Consider the following 15,443-nt stretch of genomic DNA (forward strand, 5'->3'; position numbering starts at 1 on the left):
GGTAAAGAATTCTGCCTGGTAATCTACTGGACCAGAATTCGAGACCCGTTCAAGCTTGATAATTTCTCGTAGTGTCAGCAACCTCGCCATCCTTGTGAGCTAAACATGAGTTGCTTGGGGATAGCCTATAGTTCTACCTGCTGAGTCATCAGCAGCCATTGCCTGGCCCTCCTTGGTCTTAGGGTTTGGAGGAGCCTTAAGTTCTACCTGCTGAGTCATCGGCAGCCATTGCCTGGCCCTCCTTGGTCTTAGGGTTTGGAGGAGCCTTAAGTTCTACCTGCTGAGTCATCGGCAGCCATTGCCTTTCCCTCCCTGGTCTTTGGCTTTGAAGGAGCCTTAAGTTCTATCTGTTGAGTCATCAGCAGCCATTGCCTTTCCCTCCCTGGTCCTAGCTTGGGTGGAGAGGACTATGGGCGCTGATCATATGTACATATGGTCAGTCTCTATGGAATTTTCCTTATGAGTCATCAGCAGCCATTGCCTTTCTCTCCGTGGCCCTAGCTTGGGTGGAGAGGACTATGGGCACTGATCATATGTATACAGTGTCAGTCTCTATGGCATTTTACGTCTGAGTCATCAGCAGCCATTGCCTTTCCCTCCCTGGTCCTAGCTTGGGTGGAGAGGACTATGGGCGTTGATCATATGTATAAAGGGTCAGCAACTAGGACATTGTCTTTCCCCTTTAACTCTGCCATTCATGAGTGACCTTTAAACCTTTAAAAGACATAACCTCCGGGACTTGGGTTTGTTGACAAAATCACACTCGGGGCGTTGACTGCCCCATACCAAAGTCAGTCTCTCTCTCTCTCTCTCTCTCTCTCTCTCTCTCTCTCTCTCTCTCTCTCTCTCTCACAAAAATTCTCTCATTCCAAATGCCTTCACATTGTCCTAAAATCTCTCTCTCTCTCTCTCTCTCTCTCTCCTCTCTCTCTCTCTCTCTCCTCTCTCTCTCTCTCTCTCTCTCTCTACAAAAATTCTCTCATTCCAAATGCCTTCACATTGTCCTAAAATCTCTCTCTCTCTCTCTCTCTCTCTCTCTCTCTCTCTCTCTCTCTCTCTCTCTCTCTCCTCCCATAGAAACTGGATACATTAACGTTGTTAGATAATAGCCTTCTTGTGTCCTTTTATTACCTTGGCCATAAAGATACCTCGGAAGATTTATGTTCTACTGCAAAGTGTGTTTTCTTTTATATTCGGTTTTCTAAAGATACAGGTTAGTAAAGTGGATTAACGGGCCCTTGACTCCACAGTTGAAATGTATTTTGTTTAATTAGTTATAATTGTAACTATAATAATATCAATGTTAGAGTTCTCTTGCTTGAGGGTACACTCGGGCACACTTCTATCTAGTTTCCCTTCCTCTTGTTTTGTTCAAGTTTTTATAGTAAATATTTATTTTAATGTTGTTACTATACTTAAAATATTTTAATTTTCTTTATTTCCTTTCCTCACTAGGCTTTTTTCCTTGTTGGGGCCCCTGGGCTTATAGCATCCTGCTTTTCCAACTAGGGTTGTAGCTTAGCATTTAATAATAATAATAATAATAATAATAATAATAATAATAATAATAATAATAACTTGTTGATTGCAAAACGTTCAGAGTATCAAATACTTATCTGCTTATGTAACATCATCTATTTATCTATCTATCTATCGAGATATTGTTATATAAATTGTTGTGTGTATATATATTATATATACATATATATATATACATATATTGTATATGTATGTGTATTTGTATGTATGGGATGTGGATAGATTAATGTTTGCAAATAATACTATACTGACTGGTGACGGTAAAGAGAAACTACAGAAACTGTTAGAAATAGTTTGAGAATGTCTTCATAGGTAGAGGTAATTGAGGGAGTAAATCAGTGAGATTCTATGGAAACTAAGGAGATGGAGGAATGAATATTAATGCCGATGGCGGAAGAATGCGAGTGATTAAGTCGTATTATAACGAGTACGGAAGAAGGAAGACGGTAAGTTTGGCCATGTTGAGAGAATGGGTGAAAGTAGATTTAGGAAATAGAGCACTGGTGGTTGGAGGTTGAAGGCGAAAAAGACCTCTAAAGGGTTGGATAGATGGATTGAAAAGGGTTTTGGAAAGCAAGTTCCATTGTATTTAGAAGCCGCGTGAGTGCTTCCGAGATAGGGTTGGATGGTGCATTGTGTGTTGGCCGGTTTGACGGGCTGCTGATAAGCCTGAGTAGATGTACAAACTTCCTATTGTTGCCTAGGGCGTTTAGGCTAGATCTACAGTTAAAAAAATTATATACATATATATATATATATATATATATATACCCCTTTCTGAGTGTGGATACCCTAACGCGGTGAAATAGTTTGCATATCACCACAATCAGGAAACCTGCACTAGTCAGGGCTATCCACACTAGATTGGTTCACTGTGAGCGATCAGACGAAAATATCCCACCGTCTCCAATCTGCACTGGCCAGCGCTGTGATGAAAACTAGCCAAACCCCAGACATGAAAAAGATTATATCTGAGGCCTTTGTTTTGAAGAGGACTAGAAACGGTTGCATTTAATGTTGTCGTATATACATAAATGATTGTGCGTTTGTATGTTACGTATACACGTGCTGGTATGTACACGTACGTTCTCTTCTTCTTTCAGAATACCGAGTACCTGACGAGAGCTATCATGTGGCAGCTGAAACCTGCGGTCCTTGTGATCGTCACCGCAGCCACTTTGGGTGAGCTCATAATTCTCTTGGGTTTAAAAGGCCTCGTTGCGGCCCATGGACGCGAGCACCAGTCAGTGTTCAACCTTTTACATTAAGCTGTCATCTTGGTCATGCAATCTATTGCTGTTTTAGTCAGCATTTAGGTCTTTACATTCAACATTCAGCTCTTTATTATAAATATCAATTCAACATTTAACTTTCTTACATGATATTCAGCTTTGAGATCCATTGCTTTGATAGGAGATAAATCTACACTTAACAATGTTCCTTTTTGAAGTGAACTTCATACCATGTTCATCTTTGCTGTTTCTAGAAGCTTTGTTCATTCCCTTCATTGTATTGAAATGATTAGATGGATACACGTATTTCTAAATAGCATATATGTATCTTGTCAATTCTATTACATGAAATTCAGTTTGTAGTAGTATTTTTATTATTTCAGTGAGTAAGGGAAATAGTGCACAGTGATAGACTCTGTTCAAGTATCATAAATTTTTATCAATACTATGTATAATGAATTAAAGTACCTAATATAATTGCAAAGTGAACTAAGTATTGATTCAGTTAAAATGAATAAAGTCTATGGCAATCTTTATTGCCCATCTTGATATTGCAAATATAATAATGTAAGGAAGATGAAGAGACAGACAATAATAGAAATACTGCTAAGAAAGATTTTTTTTTCCAAAGTAAATAGTATTAAATCTGACAAGTACTAACGACAACTAATGCCTTGGCTTCCTCCAACAGTGTGGAGTGCGGAACGACCGATTAAGCAACGACACTCTAAAATGACCAGACTGTGGCGGCAGGAGAGTGGCCTAGGCTCCTTCAGTGACGTTGGCACTGCAGGAGGCAATGCCATAGCCAAGCCAGTCGCCCTCCGGTGTACTGAAGCAGGTTATTTCCCTCAGCCTGGAACTTGCAATGCATTCTACCGCTGTGTCGACTGGATGGCGACGGGCAAGTACTTCTCGGTGTTCCGGTTCAACTGCCCGTACGGAACGGTCTTTGACGATGATCTGGATATATGCAACCACCCTGGAGCCGTGAGGAATCCGCCCGAATGCGCAGGGGCAGCCGCTGTAACTCCCCCTCTAGTGCAGCCGGGATCATCAGCGTCGACAGGAGGTACTGGTATTGGGATAGGAGGAAGCCCAGGTGTAGGAGATCAACAGGGTATTGGATTTCCTGGAAGCCAAGGGGGAGTAGGAGGTACAGGAACCCAAGGAGGAGCTGGAGGTCAAGGAGGTACTGGATTCCCTGGAAGCCAAGGGGGAGTAGGAGGTACAGGAACCCAAGGAGGAACTGGGGGTGTAGGAGGTACTGGATTCCCTGGAAGTCAAGGGGGAGTAGGAAGTACAGGAACCCAAGGAGGAGCAGGAGGTGTAGGAGGTAATGGATTCCCTGGAAGTCAAGGGGGAGTAGGAAGTACAGGAACCCAAGGAGGAGTTGGAGGTGTAGGAGGTACTGGATTCCCTGGAAGTCAAGGGGGAGTAGGAGGTACAGGAACCCAGGGAGGAGTTGGAGGTCAAGGAGGTACTGGATTCCCTGGAAGTCAAGGGGGAGTAGGAAGTACAGGAACCCAGGGAGGAGTTGGAGGTGTAGGAGGTACTGGATTCCCTGGAAGTCAAGGGGGAGTAGGAAGTACAGGAACCCAGGGAGGAGTTGGAGGTGTAGGAGGTACTGGATTCCCTGGAAGTCAAGGGGAAGTAGGAGGTACAGGAACCCAAGGAGGAGCAGGAGGTGTAGGAGGTACTGGATTCCCTGGAAGTCAAGGGGGAGTAGGAAGTACAGGAACCCAGGGAGGAGTTGGAGGTGTAGGAGGTACTGGATTCCCTGGAAGTCAAGGTGGGGTAGGAAGTACAGGAACCCAGGGAGGAGCTGGAGGTGTAGGAGGTACTGGATTCCCTGGAAGTCAAGGGGGAGTAGGAGGTACAGGAACCCAGGGAGGAGCTGGAGGTGTAGGAGGTACTGGATTCCCTGGAAGTCAAGGGGGAGTAGGAGGTACAGGAACCCAGGGAGGAGCTGGAGGTGTAGGAGGTACTGGATTCCCTGGAAGTCAAGGGGGAGTAGGAGGTACAGGAACCCAAGGAGGAGCAGGAGGTGTAGGAGGTACTGGATTCCCTGGAAGCCAAGGGGGAGTAGGAGGTACAGGAACCCAGGGAGGAGCTGGAGGTGTTGAAGGTACTGGATTCCCTGGAAGTCAAGGGGGAGTAGGAAGTACAGGAACCCAGGGAGGAGCTGGAGGGCAAGGAGGTAGTGGATTCCCTGGAAGTCAAGGGGGAGTAGGAGTCCAAGGCGGAATAGTGAGTACACCAGGAGTTACAGGTAGCGGAGGAAGTGTTCCAGGGTCAGAAACTACAATTGAAGTCCCTGGTCCTCCGTCAAGCGGAAGCACCGGTTCCCCAGGAGGGGCTGGCTCGCCAGGAGAAGTTGCAGTAGGTGGAACTGGTTCAGGAGCATCTCCAGTACCTGTAATACCCGGTGATGTTGGTGTCCCAGAAGGAAAGCCTGCTGGATCTGGAATTAGTGTTCCAGGCTCTGAGCCCAGTGCTGTGACACCCAGTGGTATAACACCAGTTATCATAACAATTGGACCTGAAGGTTCTGGCAGTCCTGCTGGTAGTACTGGAGGTACTACTGGGTCTGGAACACCTGGAACTACCAGTGGTTCTCCTGGAGCTACCAGTGGTTCTGGAACTACCAGTGGTTCTGGAACTGCCAGTGGCTCTCCTGGAGCTACCAGTGGTTCTGGAACTACCAGTGGCTCCACTGGAACTACCAGTGGTTCTCCTGGAGCTACCAGTGGTTCTGGAACTACCAGTGGTTCTGGAACTGCCAGTGGCTCTCCTGGAGCTACCAGTGGTTCTCCTGGAGCTACCAGTGGTTCTGGAACTACCAGTGGTCCTGGAACTACCAGTGGCTCTACTGGAACAACCAGTGGTTCTACTGGAACAACCAGTGGTTCTTCTGGAACTGCCAGTGGCTCTCCTGGAGCTACCAGTGGTTCTGGAACTACCAGTGGCTCCACTGGAACTACCAGTGGTTCTGGAACTGCCAGTGGCTCTCCTGGAGCTACCAGTGGTTCTCCTGGAGCTACCAGTGGTTCTGGAACTACCAGTGGTCCTGGAACTACCAGTGGCTCTACTGGAACAACCAGTGGCTCTGCTGGATCTGCCAGTGGCTCTTCAACAAGTGGCTCAGTTGGGCCGGTAGGAACACAGCCACCGCCATTTACGCTCACTTGTCATCACGACAGTCGGTACCGCCGTCACCCGTTGTACTGCAACCAGTACTACTACTGTCTGTGGGATGGCAACAACTGGACCTTCCCCGTCTTCACTTGCCCGGCTGCTCTTGCATTCGATGAAGCGACGCAACAGTGCTCTTATCCAGGTTGATAAATACCAGAGATTTTATTCAGGGAACTTTTGGTGTCTTCACTCTCTCACTATTCTTAAGAGGAAAGGTTGCACTTATTTTGATTTTGGAATCACACAAGTACTTGAAATGCGCTTCGGCAGCATTACGTGTACTTTGTTCTGCTTTCTTAGGAGCCCTTTTCTTTTAGATGTTATAGATTTGAAATGCCTCTCCCATTTATCATAGTATAGATCTTAGAATTAGTAGCGTATAACTCATGGTCAATGGTCCCTTATTACAGACATGTATTACTGTTTTAAAGAAACGGGGAGTATTAGAGAGTAATGCATGATTATCAGGTGAGGTTTTGAAAGCTAGTTTTTCCCATTCAGTAGATAGTGCCTTTCATCGTCCTGTGTTTGTATAAATGTCTCAGTTGATGTGCATGGTAATAAGGGCTGATATGTGGACAATGCAAGGACCCACTGAATGAAGTTTAACTCATAAGTTTTGGAGTGAAGCTTGCACACACATATATAATGAAGATGTATTTCATTACAACCTCCAAAATGTATTTTTAAATCATAAACAGTTTCATTTACTTATGCTGCAAGTTTCACAGAGTTCCTATTGGTAAAGTGTTAGTAACTGTTTATCTTTAGAGTCTTCTTCTTCTTTGTCTACATCTTTTCCCACTTCTATGTGGGGTCGATGTTTCTGCTCAGCTTTCTCCATCTACCTCTGTCCCACACCTCATCACCGGTTAATCCCTTTCATCGAAGGTCGTCCTTGATACAGTCCACCCGCCTTCACTGTTTATCTTTAGAGTAGCCATTGTAAAAGTTGTATGTTTACATTTTATAATCTAAGAATTTCCGAATGGACCCTCACTTGACAATTTTTGAAAAAAAAGACAGCTCACTCTTAAAGGCAACTGTAAATTTGACAAGAACGTTGGACATTAGTGTAGATGCCCAGATTCTCTAGCAGGTATTAAAGAGTTTTCAGTGCCAAAGGGGGCTATTGAAGCTATGCTGAAGGTTATTCGTAACACCCCGTCCATCCTGCTTGCCTTTTCCTCTGTATCTTGCACAGCCTTCATTCCCGGGTGTCTCTTCAAGCTTAGCTGTACGGCTGCTTCAATAGAACAGTTTTCTCTTCAAACTTCAACCTTTCAGTTTTTGCTTCCTAAAGATTCAACCTTTCAGATTTTGCTTCCTAAAGATTTAGCCTCTCAGTTTTTGCTCCCCAAAGATTCAAACTCAGTTTTTACTCCCTAAACATTCAGCCTCTAAGTTTTTGGTCCCCATAGATTCAACCTCTCAGTTTTTCTCCCAAAGATTCAATCTCTCAATTTTTGCTCTCCAAAGATTCAACCCCTCAGTTTTGCGCTCCAAAGATTCAACCTCTCAATTTTTGCGCTCCAAAGATTCAACCTCTCAGTTCTTCTCTCCAAACAGATTCAACATATCAGTTTTTCTTACCCAAAGATTCAACTTGTCAGTTTTTACTCCCCAAAGATTCAACCTCTCAGTTTTTCTCTCCAAACAGATTCAACATATCAGTTTTTCTTACCCAAAGATTCAACTTGTCAGTTTTTACTTCCCAAAGATTCAACCTCTCAGTTTTTACTCCCCAAAGATTCAACCTATCAGTTTTTCCTCCCCAAAGATTCAGCCTATCAGCTTTTACTCCCCAAAGACTCAACCTATTAGTTTTTACTCCCTAAAGACTGAACCTATCAGTTTTTACTCCCTAAAGACTCAACCTATCAGTTTTTACTCCCCAAAGATTTAACCTCTCAGTTTTTACTCCCCAAAGATTCAACCTCTCAGTTTTTCCTCCCCAAAGATTCAGCCTCTCAGTTTTTCCTCCCCAAAGATTCAACCTCTCAGTTTTTACTCCCCAAAGATTCAACCTCTCAGTTTTTCCTCCCCAAAGATTCAACCTCTCAGTTTTTGCTCTCCCAAGATACAACCTATCAGTTTTTACTCCGCAAAGATTCAACCTCTCAGTTTTTACTCCCCAAAGACTCAACCTCTCAGCTTTTCCTCCCCAAAGATTCAACCTCTCAGTTTTTGCTCTCCCAAGATACAACTTCTTAACTAACCCCCATCATAATCAAGGACAATTATATAACCCCTGTGATAGATGGTATGATACAGAAAAGATAACGCTAAATGGATTTCAGATATTGCAATGAAACTACTTGGATGGTTGTACAATAAATGGGTTTAGCTTGGCACTACCAACCACTAGAATTAAAAAGGGCACAGTTTAGGAGATAGATTTTGAATGGATAGATGCAAGAACATAGAAAAGAGTGAGGCTAGATCTCAAGTGCTTGACGATAGCTGGATTTCAGATATTGCAATGAAACTATTTGGATGGTTGTACAATATATGGCTTTAGCTTGGCACCACCAACAACTAGAATTGGAAATGGCCTAGTGTAGGAAATAGATTTTGAATGGATAGAATCAAGAACATAGAAAAGAGTGAGGATAGATCACAGGTGCTAGAGAGGTTCTCGTACAAAGTTACTCACATCATTGTATAGTATTTATGCTTAGAATTATTAACCATTTTACCCCCCACCATAAGGTTAAATTTCGAGCACATTTTGCTATATATTTTTTTTTTCAAATTGCTCTAACAGCCTTAATTTTTGTCCTAGAGAGGTCAGGTTGGTCTCATTCTTTTGGAAAATGCCTGAAGTTTCTCTTAAAATTATCAAAAATGTGTAAAAACATGTAATTAACAGTGTTTTGCAAGAACGTACCGGTACGTCCTTTGAGGGTGAAAGGATTAAGAATAAATTGCTTATTATACTGAGGCTTAAACCAATTCTAATTAAGCTTCTGCTTATTTTAGGTATTCATAGATGTGTGATTCCAATGTGATGGTGGAAATTGATTAACTCAGAATTATAGATTTTATTCATAATAAGAAAGAAAAATTACCATAATACTACTTACGATTAAAAGACTAATAATATTGTTAATGATAATGATTTAATAACGATCTAACTTTAATATCAGTTCAAACGAGTGTTGATAACAGTGTTGGTAATAATGATGAACATTTGAATGAAATTAATTACTTTTCTATAATAACAATGATGAATGTTATCAATGATAACGTGGGAAATGAAATATGATTAACAATAATAACTATGATTGGTCTTGATAACAAAAGGTACTGATAAGAATAGTGTTATTAGTCCCAGGAATTAACACTATTAATTAATGCAATAACTATGTCTGTGTTATCTCTTCAAAATTAGTCTGATTTCAATTCTAGTCATGAAGTCTTAGTTAGGTCCCCATCATTGCACAGTCTGGACGTATTATTTATTACAATGACCTCTTAACTTTTGACTAAAATCCTTGAAATCAAAAAGAAATAAAAGAAGAAATGATCTTTATTGGAAATCAAGCAAATAGAGATGTAAGAGACCATTTTGTAATTAATCTCTGTTGAAATGTGATTTCTGTAAGTTCCCTTTTCTATGCTAGACCTTTTACCCTTAATACCAATGAAGAATATTATTAAAGATTGTAGATATTAGATTTATCCAATCCTATGTGTATTTTTACACATGTGAGTGAATGAGCTGCCTGCTCAAAGTTGGTAAATTTAGCTAATCTTATGAATCAAATTATCACCTGCAATATAGCTTGTCATTATCCATTCAGTAACGTAGACTAAATGATTTTGATTCAGTTTTCTGGAGTTCCTTATAATATAATTACCTCGTTTCAGACGACACAGAGCCTTGCAACGGCACTTTGGCACCAGAGCCGCAGCCAGTAACGACGACGCCGTCGGGCACAGAGTCGACTACTGGAGTGGTCACGACTTTCACGTTAGGAACGAGTCCTGCGACGCAAGCGACTACACTGGTACCGGGTCCTTCGGAACCAGAGACCACTGTGGCATCAGGCCCTTGGATACCAGAGACCACTCTAGTGCCAGGTCCCTCTACAGAGACTACACTGGCACCAGGTCCCTCTACAGAGTCTACACTGACACCAGTCTCCTCTACAGAGGCCACATCAGTACCAGGTCTTCTAACAGAGGCCACCACTCTAATGCCAGGTCCAGTAGAGGAGGGCACTCTACCAACAGGTCTTGTGACAGAAGGCACTACTTTGTCGCCGGGTCTCCCAGACGTCATTACTCCTGAACCAACAGACCCAAGCACTACTGAGGACACTCAGACAACTCCCTCCTCGTCCACCACGACTTCTGGCACTGTGTGGGAGGTGGGTGAGATAAGAATTTCTTAAGAGGTATGATAGTAACTGAAAAACAAACAGATGCATTAGGCAAATTGTACTAAACTTAGTTCAATCAGCCTTACCATCCGCTTTCTCTTCACCAGAAGTAAATAGACAAACAAATAAATAAACAAATAACAATAATGACAACCCTTATGATTCTTCTTCAGGTGGATGCGACCAGCATATACCCTTGCCCGGCACCAGGGTACTACCCCTTCGAGGGAGACTGTGTCAGATTCTACAAGTGCGTTGAGACAGATGCTGGTATGCTAAAAGGTGAGTTGAGGATTTATCTCGGAAGCAAGTAAGACTTTTAACTGATTTCCCCTATGTAGCTCAAGTCTGACACTGAAATGAGCAAAGGGAGGTTGGAGGAAGATAGGGGGATCACAACCTAAAGGCTTAAGCTCCGACCAAATAATGTTTAGTTGCATTCACGAGAATCTAACTGTCGCAGGCACGTTGGTGACCCCGTTCTCTAAAGGGAAATAGAAAACTTTTCTCTTATAGGATGGAATGTTTTAAAAGTCAGGAACACATAAACTAGAAATGAATTCCGAAGCATCGCTTTTCAAGATTTATCTCCCAAGTTGTTAACGTTGGCGTGGGGACTGAAAAGTCTCGCGTGGGCGTAAACAAATGATTTTAAAAAATCTAGATGTCGCTTATGATCGGCAGTGACGATGTCCTAAATCCCAATCTTGTACACGTTTATTCAGCATCCAATCACCCTCTCCACCCATACTAAGACCAGGGGGGACGAGAGAATGGTTGCTGATGACCCTACCTTAAGCTTTTAATATAACTTACGAAAATTCAAATGTACAGCGTTCACGTTAGTTGAGATTATAAGACTCCAGAATCTGTAGATGCAGACACATTCATCTTATTGGAATTTAGAGATTTTATCAAGTATTAGACACCATATTTGTTAATTCTGTATATCACTCAGAATCTAGAATTTATTTTATCATATGTTTTCATTTGTCTCTCTTATAGTTTGCTATCATCAGCATTGCCAATGCCTTATCGTCTTATAAACGTTGATAACTATCTGATTGTTCATATTATATTGAAGGGTTTTCTGTTATTAATATAAATGCTATGAGTATTAGAAATAGTATCAGTCCCAACAACAGCATTATTTAAGCATTTTTTATTTATTTTGTACTCATATCTAAGGTACTTGTTGCTCTGCATTTTCTCGTTAAAGGTTTTGTGATAGTTAAGCTTGAAGTTCACTAGAAAGTGAACTGTAGCACATTACCTATTATATACTAGGATTATTAATCAATATAAACGCACCGTCAACTTACTATAGTCCATTTCTTTTAGCTGATTGGTTGGACGAGATAATTCTAACCAATCAGCGATCAAGAAACTTTTCCGAGCTAAAAGGGCACCCCTGCGAGTCGGTGCAAATATGCCTCGATAAAAGAAATGGACTATAGGTAAACATCCGTTGTAGAATCCCCGCTTTTGTCAGAGGAGTAAAGTAACTAGAACTGAATGCTATTTATCTGCTCATTTCAGGTCTTCTCTACAAGTGCCCCAGCGGCTTCGGGTACTCCGAGGAGAAGAAGAGGTGCGCCAGATTGGAAGACTTGCCTCCTTGCCTGCGCCAGCCACAGGAGGCTCACCAGAGATTCGAGAATGCCACGCCGATCTATCCAGAGGATCTGATATGGTTCTTCAATAACAAGAAGTAAAGACGTGTTTCTCGCGAGACTCTCCGTTGACGAATCGGTTTTGGGGGATCCCCGGGGGAATTTGTTGATGCTGCATTTTGGTATGAAACTCTGGATATTTGGCGGGAAATGTGGGATATTTGAATATGGAGGGAAACAGAGGATATTTTTCTGGACTTCTCTTAAATCTAAGAAGGATGGTTGCCTTTATAATAGCTTACATGGGATATAAGTGCTTAAAAGGGGTGGGGAAATGAGCTTACATATTGGATTCTTTTACAGTGCAGAGATATCATTATCAACTAGCCAAGAGGTTTGGTAGTTCTCTATTTGGTTGTATGTGACAAAGAGGGTTTGCCTAGCCTGGGTTTAAGTATGATAATGATGACGTCACTTGTGAGTGAATGAGTTGCCTGCTTAAAGTTGTTAAATGTTAAATAAGCAAGGGTGGTGACATACACTCCAGTCAATCCTGTCTTCCAAAGTTATTCTTCAAAATAGACTCATGTACCGTCCAAAATTAATTTTCAAAACTATTTGTGAAAAGCTCCTTACAATCTGTCCAAGCATGACATACAAGTAATCCAACTTATCTGTTGAAGCTAATTGGAAATCTTTAAAAGTTAAATCTCCAAGAGGTCCTTGAAAACAGTTGTACTCCAAAGTTCACTTGGAAATTACACTTCCACTGGTCTTAGCTTCCAAAAACAACTTATATTTTGTGCCAACTCTGTTTGCATAGTCTTTAAGAACTGGCAGATTCTCCTATCTGAACTTCCAAAGTTGATCTGCAATAGTTTCTTATTCTCTGTCCCAATTACTTTCTTAGCACTTCCATTCCATCCCAGTTCATCTTTCAAGAACTAATATATCTTTCTAAACTTGGGATCTGTTCTATCTCAACTCAGCCTCCAGGTTCATCCATCTCAGCCTAATTTTGAAGAGCTCCCTGTATTGTAGTTTGGTAAATTTTCTGTTGGTTCTCACTCAAATTCTTATCCAAATTTGGTATTTTATCAGTCATTCCATTTTCAGCAATTTTGTAAGTATACTTTCATTTGTATATTATGAATAACTGTAATCATAATCGGTAGTATTTCATAAGTTTGTTAGTTCCCAAAAGCGGTCGCTCGGTTATGTTATCTGGCACTTTTTGGCATCTTGCCACAGACTTTGCGCCAGGTACCCAATATTGTTAGTAGAATTGAAATTATGTTTGAACGCTAAGATGATATGCAAGCGCGTACTCTCTCAACTTCACTTTTGGATTGAAAGCTGGGTCATATGGCCTGGGGCTGGGGCCCGGGAGGCCATCTTCAATTACGCCAACAGGTATTGTTTACCTGGAATAGAGATTAATGGCAAGATTCTAATAATTGCCAGAAACCGCTTTGTTGTGGTATCCCGAGAGACCTAGACTGTTAGGTCAGAAAATAAAATTCACAGCACGAAAGGGCTAAATTAACCTGAACTGACTTTTCAGAAGTACTTAGGACTTAGTTTTATTAATGTTATGTATACATTTAGTCCTCAGAGGGTGCATATCTTATCGTGTCTTTGTGATAGCACCAGGGTAAGCTTTTGCCACCGTCGTAGACATTTTACGACGGTTCATCCATTTGTGGTCTTAGACGTGATATAGCTTCTTCCCTAACTCCCATCAGGTTTGAATATTTAATGAAAGGATGCCTTTGTGTGTATTAATGCTTTTTATAAAGTTGCCAAAGTGCATTATCTAGTGTAGTTTAACTACGCAATCTTGATTGCCACGCGATGGAGTTTTTGTAAACCGTTCGTATATACAGTTGATATCATGCGAATCTGTTTTCCACAATCTTATGCTTTTAGCATAATATTAATCATGTAAATTGGTAGTAATTAGCATTTTGTTAATATTTATTATGGTTTTTGACATTTGCTGAAGTACAAAGACTTTAAAAACTGGAAAGAAAATCTAATTTGAGGTCAACCGTATTTTAGCATCAAAGGTGTTAACGTGTACGAGTGATATGTATTTTGTATATTGTGATTTTTCCCATTGTATTCACCAATACAGCTAAAGGCATTACAGTCCCAGGGCCTTAACGAACTGTGGTTGAAGTAGTGATGTTTTATTTATGCATCAGTTCTCGTTTTCTTTACACTTAAGAAGTTTTTATGCTTTTATGCATCAATTCTCGTTTTCTTTTCACTTAAGAAATTAATGGGAGACTAAACTTAAAATCATCGCTACTTGGACGACGTCTGTGGTTCCTTTGGGACGTTGAAGAAAGGTGTGCCAAAAAATTATCTGTTATTTTGTATTTATTTATTATGTACCATTTTATTTATTATCTGTGTTGTTGTGATGTGTCAACTTTTCTACGCCGTTATTATTATGGATTTAGAATCAAGTTGCACCATTATATAAATATTGTAATTTAAAAACTACGCTTTATACTTTGTTTTATTTATATATCCCTCTCTTCCATGTTTTCATGTAATGCATTTTCATTTTAATTCAACTCTATATTTACATGTTTGTGATTGATAATATCCAGGAAATACAGCGCTTATGAAAAACAGCTATAAAACCAAAAATAAATTTGTCGAGTCATCAAATTGGTAATAAATATTGACTCAAGGTCTAATCTCTTGGAAGATTCGTCCAATTTCATCCAATTCCTCCCAATTTTTTGGCTCGTGAGTTACAGATGAAACTTCAGCAGTGAGCAATTGCTTCCAACGTTTGACTGGATCTCATTTCCTGTAACATTTCCAAGGAAGAAGAGGAAGATATCAGCTTCAGGGTTTAAACTTTTAAGCTAAATACCTTAGTTTGAGGTAATTTACATGGTTTCAAGGTGATTTTTAAGGTAATTCTGATGTATTTTCTGTTTCACTATCTTCAAATTCAAGGAAATTATTAAAGTTTTATGGTGCTTCCGGTTTCACTATCTTGAAATTCAAAGAAATTATTAAAGTTTTAAGGTAATTCTAAGGTATTTTCGGTTTTACTATCTTCAAATTTAAGGAAATTATTAAAGTTTTAAGGTAATTCTAAGGTATTTTCGGTTTTACTATCTTCAAATTTAAGGAATTTATTAAAGTTTCAAGGTATTTTCGGTTTTACTATCTTCAAATTCAAGGAAATTATTAAAGTTTTAAGGTAATTTTAAGGTATTTCCTGTTCTACTATCTTCAAATTTAAGGAAATCATTAAAGTTTTAAGGAAATTCTAAGGTATTTTCTGTTCTACTATCTTCAAATTTAAGGAAATCATAAAAGTTTTAAGGAAATTCTAAGGTATTTTCTGTTCTACTATCTTCAAATTTAAGGAATTTATTCAAGTTTTAAGGTAATCTAAGGTATTTTCTATTCTACTATCTTCAAATTTAAGGAAATTATTAAAA

The 15,443-nt window shown here is 40.4% G+C and overlaps 1 protein-coding gene across 2 annotated transcripts in view; it reads left to right on the forward strand.

Moving 5' to 3' along the window:
- LOC137626494 (uncharacterized PE-PGRS family protein PE_PGRS46-like) overlaps positions 1-14,492 on the forward strand; it is a 25,549-nt gene extending 11,057 nt beyond the window's left edge. The window contains exons 2-7 of one of the 2 annotated variants that reach the window (XM_068357518.1): positions 2,643-2,721; positions 3,463-6,111; positions 9,843-10,085; positions 10,116-10,345; positions 10,531-10,639; positions 11,897-14,492. In XM_068357518.1, the coding sequence (XP_068213619.1) occupies positions 2,670-2,721; positions 3,463-6,111; positions 9,843-10,085; positions 10,116-10,345; positions 10,531-10,639; positions 11,897-12,072 (3,459 nt within the window). In that variant the 5' untranslated portion in view covers positions 2,643-2,669 and the 3' untranslated portion in view covers positions 12,073-14,492. Of the gene's footprint in view, positions 1-2,642; positions 2,722-3,462; positions 6,112-9,842; positions 10,346-10,530; positions 10,640-11,896 lie in introns of both variants that reach the window. The other variant, XM_068357517.1, reaches the window with a different exon arrangement.
- Positions 14,493-15,443: the final 951 nt, after the last annotated feature.

The sequence above is a fragment of the Palaemon carinicauda genome, chromosome 34, assembly GCF_036898095.1.
Source record: "Palaemon carinicauda isolate YSFRI2023 chromosome 34, ASM3689809v2, whole genome shotgun sequence".
Classification (NCBI taxonomy): domain Eukaryota; kingdom Metazoa; phylum Arthropoda; class Malacostraca; order Decapoda; family Palaemonidae; genus Palaemon; species Palaemon carinicauda.